This window comes from Nomia melanderi, chromosome 4, assembly GCF_051020985.1.
Source record: "Nomia melanderi isolate GNS246 chromosome 4, iyNomMela1, whole genome shotgun sequence".
NCBI classification, from domain to species: Eukaryota; Metazoa; Arthropoda; class Insecta; order Hymenoptera; family Halictidae; genus Nomia; species Nomia melanderi.
The window spans coordinates 11,590,889-11,612,672 of NC_135002.1; the positions used below are offsets into that span (position 1 = coordinate 11,590,889).

Sequence of the window (21,784 nt, forward strand, 5' to 3'; positions counted from 1 at the left end):
AAGCAAATTAGGAGAGAAATCTTTTTTAGTGGATACAGAAACAAAGGGAAACATACAAATTGAAAAAATGATTAATCGAACAATATAGAAATTGATATAAAGTTGAATGAACGAAAGAAAACGCAGAATTTTCAATTGAATTTAAAAACCAGTCGCGGTGCGTTTAGTGTTAATGCGATGACATTCAGCTAGATGAACGCGCAACAATAACAATGCGATTCAATCAAATGATTTAATATTGTAGTTTTTTCAATTTCTGTATTTTGCTCTATGAAATCGTACGGCATTCAGCGTGTTAATGTTACTTTGCTCTCAAATTATTATCTTATTTTCTTCTTGTTTCTTTTTTAATTAACCCTTTGAGTACTGTAGGCGCTTATATGCGTTTTTCGATCTTTTTAACAAGTTAACTGCGTTTGACGAATGCACACTTTATTTTTGGATTTTATTTGGATTATGTTCGGTTTGTTCCATACGTCATCAAGAAAATGAATGATCAAGCTTATGTAAGAGATAATGTCACCCGAAATTAGGTGACGTAGCGGTCAAAGTGTTAAGATGTAAGTCATCTTAGCGCAAGATAAATACGAATGAGAATACACGCGGCTAAGAATAAAGAAATTTTGCTTTAACTTCAAACTAGTTCAATATTAATTTAATAGTCAGTTTTCGATGACAAGATATAACGTGATAGGTTATATCGAATGATGGTACGTAGTAATATTTCAAGCCTGTTCAGCGTTCGTGAAAAAACCGTTTTATGTCTAATCAGCGTTAATTGAGGCAGCGTTAAATAGAGTCTTACTGTACTTATTGCAGGCCAAACGTGACAATCACGAATTTGACTCGTGATACCGATTGTGAGCCAAACGTGAAGTTGAGTATAAGTACGTGATCATTTGGTCAGCGACTGCACTATCCACTACGGTTCACACACAACGACATTCGCGTGTAGCAGAAGGGTTTAAGGATCATAATCTTCGTTCCTTTTTTTATCAAGAAGAATTTTTTATCTAGAAATTAAAAGTGATTACTTTGAGTATTGAATATTTAATTTTTTTTTGTGCAATATGGAATCACAAAATGACTGGTAATTTCGTTATTTTTTGTTGAACTTTGCATGTGAATGCATAAAAAAACTTTTTCTTTTACAAATTTTAATTTTTCACGTGAACTTACACTCTTTAGAATGAATATAAGTTTCCACACTCTTTTGTATTTCTCACAAGCTATGATACACAAAAATTTGTATTAAAAACATATTTTTACGTTTTCCGCGAACAGCACCAACACGAAACCTAATTTTACGTGAGGTGCGTGCAAGGTGTTAATAATATTTCACATTATGTTTTCATTATTCTTTATCATTTTGACTGATAGAGAAAGTACTTTGAATAGAAATTGTATCGGAACTTTAGCAAGTGTCCCTGATTACGTATTCGTCCACGTAATATTTGCGAAGCCAAGAAACCAGGAATCGGACGAATCTGGGTGAGCATTTGGTCGAAGAAAATAAACGAAGCGTGGACCAGCGAGTGCAACGAGGAGCTAAAATGTCAAGGATGCGAGAGAAAGCTGTTCTGAGAGAGCGAGAACCTTGAAATCGCTAAGGGATGCTGTTCTCGCGGCTCCGTCCTCTCAATTTCAGCCTCGACTCGGTCTACGAACAATTGCGGTGGAATTACAGTATATTACTGGTTGCAAATGTTTATTGCATTGCTGGAATATTTCTGTGAATACGCGGAACATGTTACAAAATCAGCTTCTCAGAATCAATGTTTAATACGTTGAATGCCACATGATTTCATGATGTATAAAATAAAGAAAATATAATATCAAATTATTTAATTGAACTGCGTTATCATTACTGCACGTTTATCTTGTTGAACGTGGTTGGATTAGGTAGCATTATTTATAATATGTGAAGTTGGGTAGGTGGTCTTATTTATAAACATTAACAATGTAATAGTACAGTAAGTTTCTAAAATTCTTTCTGAAATGTAATTTAAAGGCTCTTTCTAGATATATAGTGAGGTACTAATATTAATAAAATTATAATATTTATGTTAATAGTTTTGTTATAGAGTATTCAGTATTCATTAAGGATAATCGCAAAGAATCACGTTATCATAGCAATGACTAGCAAATGTCTTCTAAATGGGAAGACTATAACAGAATTTGCAATTGAAATGATTACATAATTACATTGTTGTACAACTGAAAGTGACAGTATAAATAGGAACACCATTCACGTTGCATAATTTCAGGAAGAAAATTAATAAAATTAATTGTGTATACAAATATAAGTGTATAATTCTATATATAGTATAGTCTTGAACAAAACCATAGATATCAAATATTATAATAAGAAGCAGACTAATGTAATGCAATAACTATTTGCATAATAATAGTGAAGATTATTAATTCTCTGAACACAATTTTCCCGAATAAAAACTCGATTATTTAAGTAATGTGTATATTTACGCGATTTTTATAATGTAGAACATTTGTAACAATATTTTTATCGTTAATTCTTTATAATATCAATAAAGGAATCAATATTATCGTGTTACATTATATATACATGCATAACTAACACAAAATATTTATTTAACAACAAATATCAGAGAAGAAAACATTGAAAATAAACAACTGCATTAGAAAAAAAATTCTGATAATAAATACTCTGCTTTAATTTGAAATATGTAACTTGAATAAAATTCGACACAAAATAAAATCTGTAAAGAAGGTAATTATATAATGTTATTCACAGTATGAGTTTCTTGACATCGCGTAAAGTGAGCTTCGATATCGATTAGTGTAGGACATTTTCCATTAAATACTTGCACTATACGGATACCCTCTTTAATATTCAGACACCAACGTGGTTCTAGCTTTCGTGGTCTGCATTTCAACGTACTGAATACCGAGAACGTGTTATGTTATGCTAAAATTCAGTTCCTAGTTGATGGGAAACCAAAAACATTTATACGAACGGAATGAAAAATTCGTTGCGTGTGATTACAAAAATATCTAATTGTAGAGAAACCGAGAAATATCTTACTGAAGTTACAACAATATACGAATATTGCGCAAATTAAAATTTGCATACAATACTTAAGTATTAACATTTTTATTTAAATACGTTCCATCGGACAACGAACCAATAGACTGATTGTACATTAATATTACAGTATATATTAGCAGTTTCTACATACAACACGATTCACAATAACATAAAAGCTGATTTTAAATAATGATTAAAATATTCAGAATTCTCCATGTTCAACTTATATTTGAAAAAAGAATGAGATTACAAATATGACCATCACATGTTGCTTCTGTTTCTTATCTCATTCTTAGATACGTTTCATTTTGTTTTCATTTCCGTCTTCTGATTTCGACTGCCTTATATAAATTTCAAAATCATCGGTCAACGATAGAGGGGTTCAAGTCTAAAACGTATCGTGATAATTTATGATTATTGAAAATTCGATGATGTATACAGTGATAATACACTTGCAAAAAAGAATATTATTATTTTATGTAATATAAGTATTATATTATATATATACTATTTTAATTACATTAACACTAGAACTACAGAGCACTTAAACTGACTTTTACGTATTTCTTTAAACTATAAGCGTTAATTAATTTTTTTAAATCAGCTTCGTTAATATAATTTTTCAAAGTATCTGTTCCTTTCCAGCAATTATACAAGAAGAAATTAGAAATAGACCATTTTGACCTATCTAATGGTTCTAGTGTTAATCTATTGCATTCATTCAGTGACTAATACCATAATTACTTTGATTGTCATTTGCGACATTTTGCGGCACTGTTTGTAATTACTATTGTGTACATTAAAACTCAATTTGGGCGGCTCGACTTTTCAAGTTTAAAGGCTCAGACATTAACGACTGTAACTGATACAGCTCAAGGTTTAAATCCAAAGGGTTTCAGGCTTGGCCCAAGGGTTTACGACATCAGTTTTCAGACCTCCAGACTCAAGGACCATTTTAACGGCGCTAATTGGAAATATACGTGTTTTGATGTGTGTATTAATTACACATATTTCACAGTGCAATATAAGTGTTATATAAAATAGACCTTTTATTTTGAAAATGGTATAAGTCCATGCTTCAAAAAGTCAATTTAATTGTTCAGTAGTATTGGTGTTAAATAGGGAAAGACGAAAATTGAAAAATTGATTATTTTGATAATATAGTCTTTATATATAAATTAATATTCTACAGATTTTATATATAAATTAATATAAAGTTAAATTAACGAAAGAAAACGAGGGATTCTAAATCATATTTTAAAACCGATCATTTGACTGGTCGCAGTACGTTTGGTGTTAAGTAGATGAAAATTCGTTATAAAAATATTTTTTTTTAAGTTAAATAGACTACTATCTTTTCCCAGGTTCATGAACTGATTGATCAACTCGTACATGAAACTACTCCCTGAATCTTTATAATTTTCGAATATATTATAGAAATTGATATTTTAAATAATATTTCCTCGTTGTGAAAATGTCGGACTCTTTTAGTTTCGAGATATTCATAAAAAGCTACCTATATGAACACACTGATACTTGCGGATACGTGTGTATCTGTAACACACTTGTAATCATAGCGAACACTTTCGCCGTCTGGCGATCTGTTTATATTTACCAGAAAAAGAGTATCGCTCCCGGATTACGCACTCATCGCTCCTGTTTATGTTTTCGTTTGGCATCATGCTCAAATTTGTTACATTTGCTCGTTGATGTACCACGTATGTTGTTTCTTATAGCATACAGAGTGTTCCCGAAATCGTGGTACAACTAACCAAGACCTGATTGTATATTTAAAAATAAATTTTAAATAAAAAAATTAATTCTTTGAACTCGAGTCACAAAATAACGTTGATTTCGATTATACTAAACTAGAAATCATCATGTATCTGACAAGTCATTTTATAGCAAGGGGTTAACACACGAAAATGTTTATATCATGGAAACAGTTAAGATTTCTTATACCGTGTCATATGTACTGTATAAATATTGAGACGTTTGTTTCTGAACACCCTATATGTACATGTTACTTGAATGTGCACGCATTCATGTTTCTTTTAGTGGTTGTATGTTGGTAATGGGAATGTTAAAGCGGTAATGTGGACTGGAAAACGAACATTACAAGTTTGCGCCTATTGTTCTGGGATTCCAGGAGGTCAACTGCTTAATAATAAAGGAGAATTTCATTTACAAGTGATGTGTAGATGTCCAAGAACTCCGGTTTATGGTTCTATTGGCCTGCGGTAGCGGACTTGAGATGCCAATGGCCGTTGCGTCCCTTAGCTACCTGTGTTGGGCCATAAAATTCACGTCGACTGGTTTCTCCATATTTAAATTTACTGTTGACTTGTTCACCGCGCAGAATCTTTTCGCGATAATAATTTTCTTCCTTTCCCCGAGAAATGATTCAATTTTTATTTCCATTGTAGATTATTTGTATAGATTTTGGTAAAATTTGTAAAATATTGTTGAATTTTGTGTTCTTAAAATGATCGTGTTTTCGTGAAAAATTTTGATATAATGAGTTCTCTAATACTGTTTAGCAGTATTAGGAATGTTATTATTCATGTTACAGACTAGTATTTAAGGGTGTGTAATAAATACAGTTAGATAAATAATTTGAGCCGGGTCATTAATTTTCATACATACTAAATATTAATTACAATTATCAATATTAGTAATTGTAATATTAATATTTACTTATATAATACTTAATACCTTCGTGATTGGCGTACCGTACTCGTGACGCTGAACATTTTGCATTTTGCGTGAAGAAAATTTAATTGTTTCCACGTATGTTTTTATTTAAAACTGAAACGCATGGTGTGTCGTGTAGGAAAATAGCATGATGTTTTCCTTGAATTTCATTTGCATTCAGTAAAGACGATTTGTTGCATTTCATGAAACATTGAAACTATGAAGATTGTTATTGAAACAAAAGCTGGTCGCGAACGTGTTAAGTGCTTTTGTAAATGTTTTCCTTAATACTAGGTTTACGGAACGCGTCAATTTGACGCACATTGAATTTTATAAACATTATTTGTTAAATGTTTATATCAACCTCGATTGATGCACTTCCACGAATGTGTTCTAATTTGTGTAGTTTCAAATCTCTAATTTTCAAGATGCAAATAAGAGAACATCAACTTTCCTAGTATACGGATGAAATTGTACAATAAATGTCCGTAAGCCTAATGTTAATGTCATTCTTAAATGGTAAAAAATATTTCTATCCAAATACTATTATACTATTACATTTATCTACATAACAATATTTATTATTATAACAATACTATTATATAACACAGTGGAGCAAGAAAACATAGTCATCCCATTATTCCAAATATCCGCAAATGGTGACATTATTGATTGCGAGCTATCGCGTCGCTCGACCAGTTCGTATAACAGAGATAGCAGCGTATATGGAAGAAACAAATCAGCGCTACTCGTTTCAAGAGACTATTAATAAATATTTACGCGGCATAGGGTTACCGATCGCTATTGAGACGCCGTAGAACATTAGACGCTTATACATATCTCGATTGCGCCAGATTAAAACCGCTCGATTTTCGTTCGTGGAATATTATTTTAACAGTCGTTGCTCGGCGGTAGGTTCATCACTGGTTTATTAATGGTAGCCGGAACTTTCTCGGCGCGTCTCATCTCCGGGAGACTTCTCTCCATGATCCAGTAAACACATGCGTGACATATGTCACCGTCGATTTTACGCGCGTAAATATTTGTAGACACACGCTAGCGTTCCCGCCGAATGGTGCTTTTTATTTTTAAGCCGATGCCGCGAACGTTGTCGATTTCCTCTGTCTCTCGTGTATGTACACAACGGAAATGAACACACAGGTGACCCCCAAGTCTAACATGCTGCATAGTTACATTTCCCACAAAATCTCGTGTAACATGAAACCCTGTTGCACAGGACATCTGTTTTCACTGGAACGATGGAACGGAGAAATGTTTGATTTGGAGTTTACAGGTGGAGTGGTTGGGACGACTTTCAGATCTAGTTATGTACAATTTTTCAAGGGGATGTAAGATTTTTTTATTTATTTTATAATAAAGGATAATTTATTTCAATATTGTTAAGTACGGGTGGGTCAGTTGGGACGACTTCAGATCTAGTTAAATTTTTTCATCTTCTTAAATTTTTTATTTCAATATTATTAATATTTCGTTATTGTCGAGCCTTTTGTTAATTGGTTATTGTTATTCTATTATTATTTTCGTATTACTGATCCAGTAAATATTGAGTAAAAAGTTGTATTAACGGTGCATAGTTTACCTACATTCTGCATTATGCAAGAAAAGAAAATTTTAGAAGAAAATTGATAGTCTGAAATGCGAGTGGAAAATGCGAGAACAATTTGTTTCCTCTTTTTAATCAAGATCATAATTTTTATTACAATTTTCATTGTGCTACTGAAAAGTAGAATTTTTCTACATAATGATTCCTGAAGTATAATGCAATGAAGTATTGGGCAATTAATACCGTTCTTCTGCAAGTGTGCTTTGAAGCCATTTTCTTTTCTTACTATCGATTTTACACCGTTCATCATAATGGTAGTGCATTTTTCAAATACGTCCTATTGTATTGTTTGTTTACGGGCTGCGTCATACATATTTATTACGTTTACTATAAAATACAAAGGCACCAATGCCAAAAGTTCCTCGTTAATTGTAAGATCGTCATTTATGAATCTTACAAAAAAGAATAGCCAGTAGTATAAATAATTAAATGTATTTTAAATGTAATTTAATTAATTAAATGTTACCGTGATAAAGTTTCCCTTTTTTTAGCGTTTAATGAAATTCGATGAAACGTTTAATCCACTATACATATAGTAATGAAAACTTTAGTACAGAAAGAAATATACGTAACTGTTCCATTGAAGTAAACAATGAATATTCTTCAATAATTTTGGTATTTGAACGACTAATATATTTATTTAAATATTTTATCAATGAAATGTACTATTCTTTATTTTCATTATTCAGTATCCATCTCGTCTAATGAATTGTATATCATAATACATTAATTATATAGTATCTAATAATATATAATATTATAATAAACACTGTAAACTATTTAATTTACCCTGTACAAATAGAATTTTAAATCATAATAATTTACGAAAAAGTATGAATGTTTATATACTTTATTTTAAGCCTAATTGCATAATAAAAATGATTTATCAATCAAAATTTTAGAAAAATAATTAATTACCTTCCTGCTATATATAAGATAATATTTCAGTTTAATTTATCTACATATTTCACATGATTAGTAAGCGAATATATTTAAATACATAATCATATATTAAAATATATCGTAAAATACTCATTAATATTTTTCAAACAATTTTGAAAGAATTCCTTGAAAAAATTGTCGAGGTTAATGCAAGGTTAATTTCGTGTAGCAGTGTAAATTATCTAAGTAATTATGGGTTGAATGTTAGACTCAAAGTATTCCGATATTCTGGTCCTGAATGCATCACGCAGGACGAGAGCTACTGGTATTTCCGGTTAGTGGGGTGAAACGTGGTCCTTTGAGAGCCCGTGCATCTGGTCACGTACACAGTTGCACTCGCCACCCTTCCAAAAATGGAATAAAGGTTTGTGCGAGACGACAGCAGGATTGAATACGACGAAATATTTAATATTGATGAAATTTGTGGAGATCACACACTTCAAAATATCTTATTATAATATGTTCAATTGAAAAGTAACCGCGTATTTAGCATTGATATCTATATTTCAAATTAGAAATGAAGACGTTGCTTGCGATAATTAAGATTATGTTTGATTTCCTTCTTCTTACTGATGTATGATTTTTTGAGGTTAACAAAATGGTTATGCCACGGTTATATTAAATAATAAAAGATAATTATACAGAATAAATAAATATTTATTTAATTAAATAATAAGGCTTTGACTTTCTTATAATACCCAACATAATAGATCGCGGTCCTTAAAACTCTTTATTATGTCGAGGCGTGTTTGAAAGATACAGTAATTCAGAATTTATTTTACAATGCTGATTGTTACAAGAAAATGATTTAAATAGGTGAAAAATGTTTAATTTTACATTTCATCTTAGGTGTTATATATTGATTGATTCATCATTAATTAGATATATTTAAGAATAGGATAAGTAAACCATAAACCCTTACCTTGTGTGTAATTCACGTCTCATATGATCATGAAGTTATAACATACAAATATTCAAAATACAAATAAATAAAAATTAAAATTTAAAAGTATATTGCAACTATTATAGTCTTGAAACTTTTACCTAATCCTATGGCATATATTTTAAATGAATTCTGTTTTTACTTTGTTAGGAACTACATACATCTGGTTTGAACATTTGTTAATTTTCAATGAAATACCATAGATATTAAATGTAATTTCAAAAGTAACTGATATTGCATTTAACACCTAAGTATTATTTTCATTAATTTTGACGAAATTACATATTGCATTCAGAAATGCAACATAATGCGCTACAAGAAACTTTATATTTACATGTTAGAAAACAACTTGTAGAATACTATGACAGCGATGTAATTATATAAGTACTTACATTTCATATAAGAATCAATCGATGGCATTACCGACTTTTTCTATTTACGATACACGGTCGTTACACGATGATACTAAGGGTTACGAAAAGTTTATAGAACTTGTGGCAAATGAGGATCAATTGACGCAACATCTAGTCAATATGCTGGATGACCGGGAACATCACAACCGAATTACAATAGCATTTATTGCGCCGTTAAAGGAGATAGGGACCTGTCATTGACGTGAGGGAGGAAGATCATCCTTTCTGTTCCTTGTATTGGTAAAGTTATAAAATTAAATTATGAACAATGTTTAATGCAACTAATTTTTTGGTTTCCTAGTGGAACTTCGGAATTAGACTGCGAATTTTATTTATAGTATAAAGAAAAATAATTCTGACGCTACTCTTTGATGGAGGAAAGTGATAGGGTCTCTAAGAAGTACTGCGTTTTCGATGGCGTTGCAAAGAATACCAAGGGTCCTACATACGCATTCTCGAGGCGACTGTAGCGTTCAATTGAATTTAACGATCGAATTAAACCGATTTACTTTCATTACGATATTACTGACGACAGAGGGCGAGGCAGAAAGGAAAGACGACGAAGGAAAAGAGAGGAAGTCGTTGCTAAGGATGCGAGCGATGTTAAAGCTTTTTAGATAGTGTTTTACTTTAAAAATTCAAAATTTTTGAGTTTTACTTCCAATCAAAACAGAAGTTTCATATTTCATAATTTATTGCCATACAAAAATATATATTGATAACTCCTATGTGTACTTATTCATATAATATGTAGTATCGTATAATATCGATTAAGATTTAATTGCAGTTCGGGTGTAATGTTTATTAGTAAAATTAATAGTCTATAGTATAATGAATTATTTAAAATTCAAAACAATAAAAAGTTTAATAAAGTTTCACTAATGTAAGTTTTTAAAAAACCATTATTAGAATATAAAAATAATTTGTTCCGTATTAATTTTTGAAAATTAATCGGTAGCAATTTGTACTTGTATTTACTATGTACTATTTTAAAAATTTTTATCCTAATAGAATAATCATTTATTTATTTCGTTATTTACTTTGATTTAAAAAGAAACGTGGACAATGCTATTAATAACTAATGAGCCGGATCTATTTCTTTCATTATATATCAGGGTTAAATATTACTAAAATTACTTGGGATGAATATTTATTTAAAATAATTAGGCGAGGGATTTCTTGTCAGTTGAACAATTGATTCAAATGATTATTCATTACTCGCAACCAATTATTCTATCTACTTATTTCAATAGTTCACCATTATTTGTCCAAGTAACAACGCAAATAATTTTAAAAGCACATTCTTCAATTCAATTAATTAAAAATCATAGTATCGAACGAGAAACGTATTGCGATAAAAAACTTGTTCACAAATATACACGTATATTACCAAATGAACGCCCTTAAGGAAAAAGAAACGTAAACGAAATAACTATTTCAAATAATGAACGTTGGTAAATAAAGTCACGAATAAATGTTATCTAAAAACCAATGAGTAATTTAGATCACGAATGTTCGTGTAATATCCTCCGTTCAGTTTCGGAAGAAAAGACACCAGCAAAAAATTAGCGAAAGGGAGAATGAACGTAGCGCACGGTAGCCATAGCGGATCGGGTGGAGGCAGGAGCATGTACTATGGAAGCGGGGTATAGAGTGTACAATGCAGGCTCAAGTTTAGGGGGGAGTTTGAAGCAGCCGTCGGACCCCCACCGTTTCGATCCCCACCTCCTGGGGCCCTCTCCTACTCGTTTCTACTCCACAGCAGTCCCCCTAGCACATCGAAAGAGTTTCCCTCTCGCCCCCCGACTGAACAACAAGCCACTGACTTCTCGTCAGTCGACGTTGAAGAGACTGCTACGCGCGTACATAGGTGTGTATTGCCGACACGATTCGGTGTCGGGACTCGTAAACCGCTCATTCCTACGATCTACCTGCGCGATATATCTAGAACGGAGAGGAAAAAGTGCGCGCCGAACGAAGACAGGGTGAAAGAGTCCGAGCACCGAGAGACGAAGAGAAAAAGAACAAGAAGAAGAAGAAGGAAGAGGAAGAGAAAGGAGAGAAAGGAAGAGAGAGAGAGAGAGAGAGAGAAAGAGCGAGGGAGAGAGAGAAAGAGCGAGGGAGAGAGAGAGAGAGTGAGCGAGGGAGAGGGAGCGAGGGAGAAGCGCGTAGAAGAAAGAGGGAGAAGCAACGACGCCACCGGAGACACCGCGGAGGAGAAACTGTTGCACAATTTTGCGTCAGGCCAACAGTGTTTCTCGGCGACGATTCTCTCGGCCGACGGCAGAGAACGGAAGGATTGTCAGTGAGTGCCGTGTCTCTGACACGAAGCGATCGGCGCTCGGCTTGACGTTACGAGCGCTAAAGCTTGTTCCACAAAAATTTCTCGGATCGGATCGACTAGGGAAAACGAAAAACCCCCTGTCGCATGTAGCTCTATTTAGCGGCGTCGTCCGTGCATCGTACCGCACACGAGAGGAAGATCACGTGTACAGAATAAGAAAAGGACGCACACACTCTATAGCAACGACGCCAGGTGGACCCGGCATTTGTTTACGCGTCTGAACGTGTTCGCGCGCGTATCACACGATCGATCGATCGTTCAGCGAGACAGGCAGAGCGAGAGGGAGAGAGAGATAGAAAGAGAAGGAGAGATGCCGTGAATACCGATGATACGTCGCATGTTTTCCATACGATTGTTTAGTCGAGTTTTAAATCCTTGCTCGCGAAGAGACCTCTAAACTAGAAAGATCTCGGGGAAACGTCCGTGGTTCGGTGACCGATCGGCTGAACGCGCACCGAGAGAGCGAGACCGACCGACCGTGCACCATTCGAAGAAAGAACGAGAAGCTCTGTAACTGTGACCCGTACGAGGAGGAGGTGGAGGAAGAGGAGGAGGAGTAGGGCAGAAGAAAGAAGGAAGAAGGACGAAAGGCAGGCCGAAGGAGAAGGAGGAACTGGAGAAAAGGAAAAGAGGGAGGCAACGCCGCGTGGACATAGCCGTACGGCCGTGTGTCCGTTCCGTTCCGTTCCGTTTCGTTTCGTTTCGTTTTACCGCTTTTCAACGTGACGACCGCGTTAGATGAGGTCCTACGGAAGTTGTTGTCGTTCAAACGATTTCAGCCTGCCGGCGTCCACGTGATAACCAATCGGTGATTAGGTGTTCGTTGCCCGGAAGCGAACGATACATTTCGAGATCAAGGAAAACGATCACGACCGACCTGTCGACCGCGTTGAACAATCATGTATAAGCTACTAGGAGGTCTCGGACAATACCTGAAATGGCAGGAAATCACGACCGACTCGATGGTGTTCCGGTTGCACAACCATTTCACCACGGTGCTACTTTTCACGTGTTCGATGGTGATCACGGCTACCCAATACGTCGGTAATCCGATCTCCTGTATCGTTCAGGGTTTACCCACGCATCCTATCAACACTTACTGCTGGATCACATCTACGTTCACCATGCCAGACGCGTTCAATCGACAGGTGGGTAATCGTCTATAATTTCAAATTTAGTTTCGCGCGGCTCGGCTCGATCGTGTTCGGTCTTCGAGCCACTTGTTGATGTTGCCAGGAGTCTCGAACGGAATTGCCTGCCTTCTCTCGATCAGATTCGGAAAATAGGTGTTGCGTCAAGGTCTGTTAAATTTATTCAGAGGTTCATTTGTGAACGATCACGAGGCTGTAGGGATTGAAAATATTTTCATTTTTATAAATTTATTTAATGCAATGAAAAGTGTACAAGATTAAGTCGGTATTCATTCACTCGGGAATTTATTTGGCTGAAGTAAGATTGGAAACTATATTAATTATATTAGTGTTTTTCAATGTTTCTACTTTTTTCAAATGTAGCATAATCCACAGTGTAATAGTTATATAAAAGTCAATTTTCTGCAAAATACATTTCATGTAAAAATAAAGGTAAAAAGTTAATTTATTAGTAATTAAAAGTGATTAAATGTGTTTACATTATCAAGACTAATTCTAACTATAGTAGAACATTGATGTAAGTATGTCTTGTACTATAATTTAGAGAGATTCGAGTAAAATAAAAATTTATTTGCTTGTTTATTTTTACTCAGCTTCAAATAAAGTAAAACTTTTAATAAATTAATGTAAGTTTAAAAATCAGTGTATAGCACAAATGTTTAAAATGTATACCTCGGTTTAGAACTCCTTTACAATCGGCGAGAAGACGAACATCTTCTAATTAGGTGTCTCAGGGCATACAAATTTGTACTCGTGTATTTTTACATCAGTATCCATGACAACATCGTTCTGTCATTAACTCATTCAAGTACACTTTTTAATAGATTCTATTAGTTTGTATTTAAAAAATATGAATAATACCAATATTGTTGGACAAACACCGTAAGTACTTTTTTAGCATTTATTAAAATTAGAAATTAAAAGATAGTTTTTGCTTAACAAATAATTTAATCCTAGACTTATAGTGTAGTAAAATAGAAGTATTCATGTATTGTGTACTATTATAATGTAGAGCTCGTATTCTTTGAATAATTTTTTTATTTTCTAGCAATTTCTGACATTCAAAGGAAGAACAAAAGACTTAAAAGATGCATTGGATTAAAACCATAACACAAGTTTATTTATCTTGTTTATTTTATTAGTTCACTCAATACGTATACAGTTATCGCGAGACTGAATTACCAAACGGATTTTTGTTGACTTTTTTTTATTGATTTTATTTATTTTCCAGTATCCTTTAATTTTTAATTGATTATCCTGAGATTTCCAGCAATAAATACGCATGTTATTCTTGTAAAGTTATTTAGAAATCATTTTAAATTAATAGAAGTAGTTAAGTATAAACAAAGCACAAAAATTGTTATTAGTTATTAAATTAAAGAAATTAGTTTTTGTATCTCGTCGAATATGATTATTTTTGATGTTCATTTTCCCACTTCAGGTTACATAGTATGATTAGCACTTTGACCAATCGACGAGTTTTGCATGCATTACCATATATGCCATACTGGTAGCTCAATTTTCATAGGCATGTAAGGATAAAATATTACGTAAAATGATTAAACGAGACAGTGTATATTTGTATTGATTACGTATTTACCTCACTTAATATCTTATTTCACTGGTATTTCACTTGTTATCGATTAACAGGTTACTGCATTCTTGTGGTACAAAATTATTGCAAAAATAATAGCGTTCCTTGTTACTTTCAAATTACACGCTGATTTTGAAATAAACCGTTACGTAACTATATTTATATGTATAGCGTACCATATTAAGGCACCAAATTCCTTTTACCGATCCACGCGAATAGTCCTGTTTTCACCCTTTAACGTTGTCGATTCGATGTTTTCGAAGGACAGATAAAAAAGAAGCAGATTCGAGCGATTTTATCGAGTGAATTCGAAGTGGGACGGAAATTGCTTTAAATAATTTACCCTTCAGCTACTACACGCCACTATAGTGGCTCCCCGCTGAGCGACGTTTTACGATAAAACGTCACTATAGACTGTTACTTTATACGGACACACGTCCGATGAAATATATAGTTGATGTCATTGAAATGCTGATTGCAGTGTTTATACTAATATGATTAATTCGCAGCCCGGGATAGAACTGTTTGTAGGGTTAATTAAGTGTATTCTAAATTGAAATGTGCTATTTAAAATCGCAATTAATACTGCATCAATCAAATGATTGCATACTTCACTATGAACAATTATGACTTTCAGTTTCATTAAAATCGAGAAGTACGTATTATTAGAAAATCAATTTAATCAATCATTTTTCAAGGATGCGTTTATATTTTTCTAATAGTTGTAGAAGAAGATAACTGGAATGGATCATTTTGATTCATTTTGGCAGTTTTAGTGTTAATTAACAAATTTCTGTGAGTTATTTTGATCTTCCGCACTCCGTTTACTTAGTTACCGGGGCATTCATAATATATTCTATAATTTTATGACATAACCGATACTGTGCTATAGACAATTTTAATTTGAGAAATCTAGCGTTTATCTATATTAGAATAAAGCAAATTAATTATTTATTATTATTTTTTTATATTAGAATAAAGTAAAAATTGCTCAGAGTTGCTCCATTAAAAGATTATATTACTGTTTGTTTTTAATAGACGCAACAAATAATTCAAATTTTGTAACTTAAATTTATTCAGATTTTAACAAAATACTTTTAAAAGGGTTCCACAAACATTTTAAAATTACAACGCTTAATAAAAAATGAAATATTTCAAAACTGTAACAATCAAGAAATAATTAAACAGGCATCACTTAGGAAAACAGGAAACATATCAATCTCTCATTATTTGAATAATTAAATTATTCGGTTGCAGCTTTTCAATTTAGATATAAAAGCTAGAAGTCTTCATTATGACGGCATTTGACCGCGAAGGGTTAATATCTCCAAATTGTCTCCAATTGTCCTGAAAGAGGTGAATAGTGTTGAGTGTAGATATATCAATACATAATCGGACGTGTAAATTTAACCTGTTAACTGTGAAACTTAGTTTCAAAAATCTCTCATTTCGCGCAGAATAAAATGAAAAAATGAAGTGTGTACTCGTCAGAAGCAGGACGAATGCACTTAGGGTATAGTTGAATGAAAACCCAAGGCGAAAGATCAAGGTCAAAATCACCCATTCCTGATTTCTTCTTTTTGCAATTATCCAAAAGATAACAGATATGTCTTTGAGAAATTCTTAAAGAAATTGTTTTAGCAATGTCCAAATTGAATTTGAAATCAATTAAAGTTTCAATAGATACACTCTTGAAGTTTCTATAGAGGATTTTCAAAAAGTCAATTTGACTATTCGGTAGTTTTAGTGTTAATCAGCTGCATTTGTACCGTTTCGTCGTTATCGTATTATTGAGCGGCCGATTTGTCGCAGGTCGGCTTGGAGGTCGCGCATCCAGGAGTGGCGAACGATTTCGGCGACGTCGACGCGAGGAAATACTACACTTATTACCAGTGGGTGTGCTTCGTGTTGTTCTTCCAGGTAAGGGCTGGTTTATCGGTAATCTTGCACGCGCGATAGATAAGCCGGGGACAGCTGCGCTTTTGGTTCGGCTTTTTTTTTTCCACCGCTGCTCATTCTCACCTTTCGTATTGGATATCCGAAGCTGACTCGAGCGATTGTACCAGTTCGAAAGACCGAGCGCACTGGGTACAGTCCTTGATACAACTTCTATAACTTCTGCGGTCTTTTCGTTTTTATCTTTGGATCCCTCTATCTAGCTATTCATTATTAACCCATTATATTATTAACCCATTATTAACCCAAATATATATTATTAAACTTATTTTTCTATAGGTGATTTATAATAAATATATGGATATTAAAAAATACAGATTATGTTTTGAAGTTAATGTATTTATTTTGTTGAATATAAATACTGTAGAGAATAATAAGTAGTTACAATACCGTCGATCGTAAAATAACACTGTACTCAGGAAAAAAGATAATTCCGGCATATTGGCAACACCGATTTTGAACACAGATGTTAAATGTCGCCATTATGGCGGCACCGATGGCGAAGGGTTAATCCATTTGCATCATTAGCGTATGTATATGCTTAATTTTCCTGGTCATTATCATTGGAATGTATATACCTGTATACGCAAAATTTTGTTGGTCGTTATCACAAAAGAATTGAATGTGACGTTATATTTTCGGTTAGCTAAAAAACAAAATGTAATTAATCTACTTAACAGTAGAAATACGTCTGATTTTTTAAACTTAAACTCTTGCCCTACAATATTGTGCCAGATTCGCGATGGAGATTTCAAATAGAATTTAACAAATATAAATATTATTGAATTTGTTTGAATGCAAATTACATGTTATTCCTCTGTTATCAATGATTATACCTTAGAGCACACGTCGACATAGAATAAAACTGGAATTTTCTCTTATTTTCAATAAATTATTAATAACAAAGTAGTTATATCGTTCACAGTTCAGAAAGAAATCATAGGCCAAGGGGTAAACTTTTAAGATTACAAGTAAAATAAGCAAAATATCATTCTGTAATAAAGATTTGATATAATAATCTCAGAAGTAATATTATAATCTTACCTCTCGGCTGTAATTGGCCTACCTTCGAAATTATTTATCTTTCTTTTTACACGTATTTTGACACGTATTTGTTTTGAAAAATCTCTCGTTTCGCGCGCAATAAATTTGAAAAATAAAGTGTGTACTCGTTAAACGCAGAGCGAATGTGCCTAGGGTACATTATAATGAAACATTTTATTTGTGGTATGTAAAAGAATATTGAAAATTGATTGTAATTATCCTTCAGTATTTAAATTGAATTAGTTTGAAGAAGTGAAATTAAGGAATATTCTTTAATAACGTTAATTTACACACCCTTAAATATATTTCTTTTGAATTAATAACATTTATGTTCTTTGAACGTTTTTGACTAAGAGAAAGTGAATTGCTTTTATATATATTGCTTTCGTATACAGATCAATTTATGTCGAATAGTTTTACATACTAAAACGCAAGTATAGGAATGAAAGAAAGTATCTGTCTAGATAAAACGTTTATTAGAGTAACTCGTATCACTATCAAGTGTCGAATGTCAAGTTACAAATTTATCTAAGGTTTCACTTCTGTCTTTCTGGAGTTGAATCTTTGACTCGGTTACAAATACGTAAGATCAACGTTGAATTTGTTTTGCATTCGAGTGCAAATATAAAGTGTAATTAGAATTTAATAATATTTTTTACACACAGATGTACATAAATCTTTGCAGTATACGTTACCATTTCAGATATCACACCTAAAACATTGTTTCTTCTAACGGTATTCTTATTTTAAGACTGTTTAGTATCATTTAGGTCTATTAGAGGATGCATGTTTTCCTTCTTAATCACTTTAGAAACTTCACAAACGTTCTAAACGTTTTCTATACTGTTTGAGAAGTTGTTAGGTTTCTACAGGAAATCCATTATATATATAATGCATATACTGAACAAAAACAAACATTTTCATTGTTGTTTTCATTAAACAAAGTAATGGTCATGTTTCATGTACACATAGAAAAAAGTGAATAATTATAAAATAATACGAATCATCTAAAACGAAGTAGGTATCTACTTAACAATCAGATATTCCTTTTACAAGGTTGTGTATTTAGAGCTTTTTTTAATCAGACATTTGAAAAAAAATCTGAAATGAAAGTTTGGTATGAAATGGGAAAGAAAATGAAGTTAAAATTTCATTAAAACCTATCTATAAAACAATACTACGTAGAACAAAATAGTAAGTTGAAAAATATGCTTCATTAAGTGCTATACAATTTTTTACATATGCTTAATAAATAAATAGTTATACTAAAACATATATCCTTCAAAATTTAATGAAGTGTATACATAAAAATACGTTTTTATTTTCATTATTATTTGTATCAACGTAGAAACATACAGAAATTTTCTTGGAAACAAGTTCTACATTCTTATACGTTACGACTACAAATATAAAGAGCAGTGGACAAGAATTTTAAAATAGTGTCTATTCAACAACATGTAGATTTAAAGATTGATTCTGCAATGATAAAATAAAATGGAAATGAGGAATAACAAAATTACCATTCAATCCTCATTTTTCTTGTTATAAATATTTATAAACTGTGGTTTGGCTTTCTTAAAAACAAATCGATCGATTATCGTGATTTGTAGAACAGCTGAACCGAGAAGCTTACAGTCACTGGCAAAAATCATTGAAACAGAAATGGACCAGAAATTCAGCTCATTGTGCATGTGCGAATATATTGATAGATACTGCTTTCTATTAGAAAATTCCTTTGAATATGCTCGCATAGATTTCACTTAATAGGCAGGTTACGCAAGAATTTATCTATCGTTCCTCATAAGGTATTACAGAATTCTGTAGCGCCGTTGTGTCGTTGAACTTTCCATAGTTTCTACGGACCGTGTTTCTTATGGTCGTTTCGTTTTGACGATGACTGTGGGCTTGTCGGTTCAGCTGCCTTGCGAATGTCGGTGATCAGCAGATTGCCTGTTTTCAGGCAACTAATTTAGAATTGTTACGAATAATATTCATTTTTATAACTACAGTTGACTATGAACTATGTCATTAATACTAATTTAGAAATATTTGTAATTGAAAATTATAAAACTGTTTAAAGTATTTTAATTAAGATTATTTTATTTGAGAAAATAAGTTTTTTGAATAGTTTACTTGTGCTGAAGTGTATAAGAAGTATCCAGGATTCTATAGAATAAATCTCACTTTTATGTATCCTCTTCTTTATCGTGTCTTCTTATAATCCTTATTTAAAGTTTCTTATAAATATTGTGAAATTTAGACGGAATAAATAATGGTACAGAAGTTATAACGTATAGTTGCGTGTGCATGCAACATTTACGAGCATTAAGTAACAATATTTTGTAGCATGCCTTCTTTTACACAGAATTTGTTGCACATATAGAAAATAATGTTCATATACGCAATCATACCACAATTTTTCCACTCAATTGCACATTAAAGGTTAATAATGTAGACATAAGGAAGAACCAAAATGAATAAACACCTATTGATTTTATGATTTTGTATCATTTTTGCATTAAGTTCTTAAATTGTGAAAGTTTCATGAGAATGTGAAGCACCGACATTCATGTAGTTTTATTTTACTAGATTTACAAAGTTAAATTAAAAAAATTAAAATATGCACATTTTAAAGATTGATTTCACTCAATAAAAATAATTTTTTGCCGAAGAAAGCATTTATGTCTGTTCTTTTTAATTCAAATGAAAATTGAAGATAACTATATTATTAAAGTTATGTAATCAAGATGGCAGTTATCTATAGCGGGGTCATAAGAGATGAAACCATAATATCATTTGTACTAGTCATAAGTAAAACAGCTATCTCGTTAATGGAAATGAGTATCATCTCCTCGAAGGTAGAAATAAAACTGTAACAAAAGAGCTAAAATACGTTTCGCAAAATGAGATATAGGAATGTATCTAATGGATTTGTGGATGTGTGTGTAATTGCAAAGTCATCATAAAGAAACTGAGGGTCATTAACAAAATGATTGAAGTTTGACTCTTGAACACCTGAAAAGATATATGCTTATATATTATATAACTAAGAATTATAACTGTTAAGGAACATTTATTATTCGGTGTCATCTTTAATTATATTACAGTTGTTCTAAATCGACGCATCGATTCGTTAATACTTGAAATAAAAAAGTATTTAATAGTTAATTTAACAGTTATGATTACTTTATGAATAAAGATTGGGTAGCGATATAAAAAATAATTGTCTAAACTGTACTTTCAATCAGTTCGTTGATATTTGAAATATGTTCTGCAACGATAGAACTACACATCTGATAATAAGAAAACAGTGTTTAAAAGTTGCAGCTGTAATTTTTTTGATTCTCTCATAAAATTATCAATTATTAAATTTATAATTTAGGTACCTCCTTCTTTGTTATAGCTTCTGATAATTGCCTTTTTACTGTTACGTTATTAAGCCCTTGCGATCCTGTATTGAGATAGACTCAATACATAGTTCTCTTCTAATAATGAAATATTTTATCAAATTTTTTTGATGATAAGTCATACAGTTTTTAGATACATCTATCATGTTTTCAAATGAATTATTAAGGTATCATATTAAAATTTAACTTCTTTGGTTACACTTGTTGCTCCGTGCTGTGCTTTAGTCAGCACTGCCTTTCGTTTGTTGACAATATCCATCTTCTAGTAATGGTTTTGTATTTTCGTTAAATACAAAAACTTCATGGATTGTAATGTATAAGACGATGTTTAGAATTTTCAAATTCTTACTTACCAATTTTCCACATATATTTTCAAATATGTTTCTATGGTATGCGTTGATTTTTTATGAAATCTAATGTAATGAACTATATAATTACTCTAGTTAGTTATAAGATGATAAGAAATACAGTAAATAGTTGTTACGTTAGTAGCAGTTAACGTGTTAACCTCTTGCCCTATAAGATCGCGTCAAACTCGCGCTGAAGATTTTAAATGGAATTTAATGAATATAAATATTATTCAGTTCGTTTGAATATAAATTATA

At 32.2% G+C, this 21,784-nt stretch overlaps 1 protein-coding gene across 1 annotated transcript in view; it reads left to right on the forward strand.

Annotated features, from left to right (window-relative positions):
• Window positions 1-11,448: 11,448 nt before the first annotated feature.
• Window positions 11,449-21,784, forward strand: part of ogre (optic ganglion reduced) — an 18,862-nt gene continuing 8,526 nt past the window's right edge. The window contains exons 1-2 of the mRNA XM_031973026.2: window positions 11,449-13,175; window positions 16,585-16,692. Coding sequence (XP_031828886.1) covers window positions 12,927-13,175; window positions 16,585-16,692 — 357 coding nt within the window. The 5' untranslated portion in view covers window positions 11,449-12,926. The remainder of the gene's footprint in view (window positions 13,176-16,584; window positions 16,693-21,784) is intronic.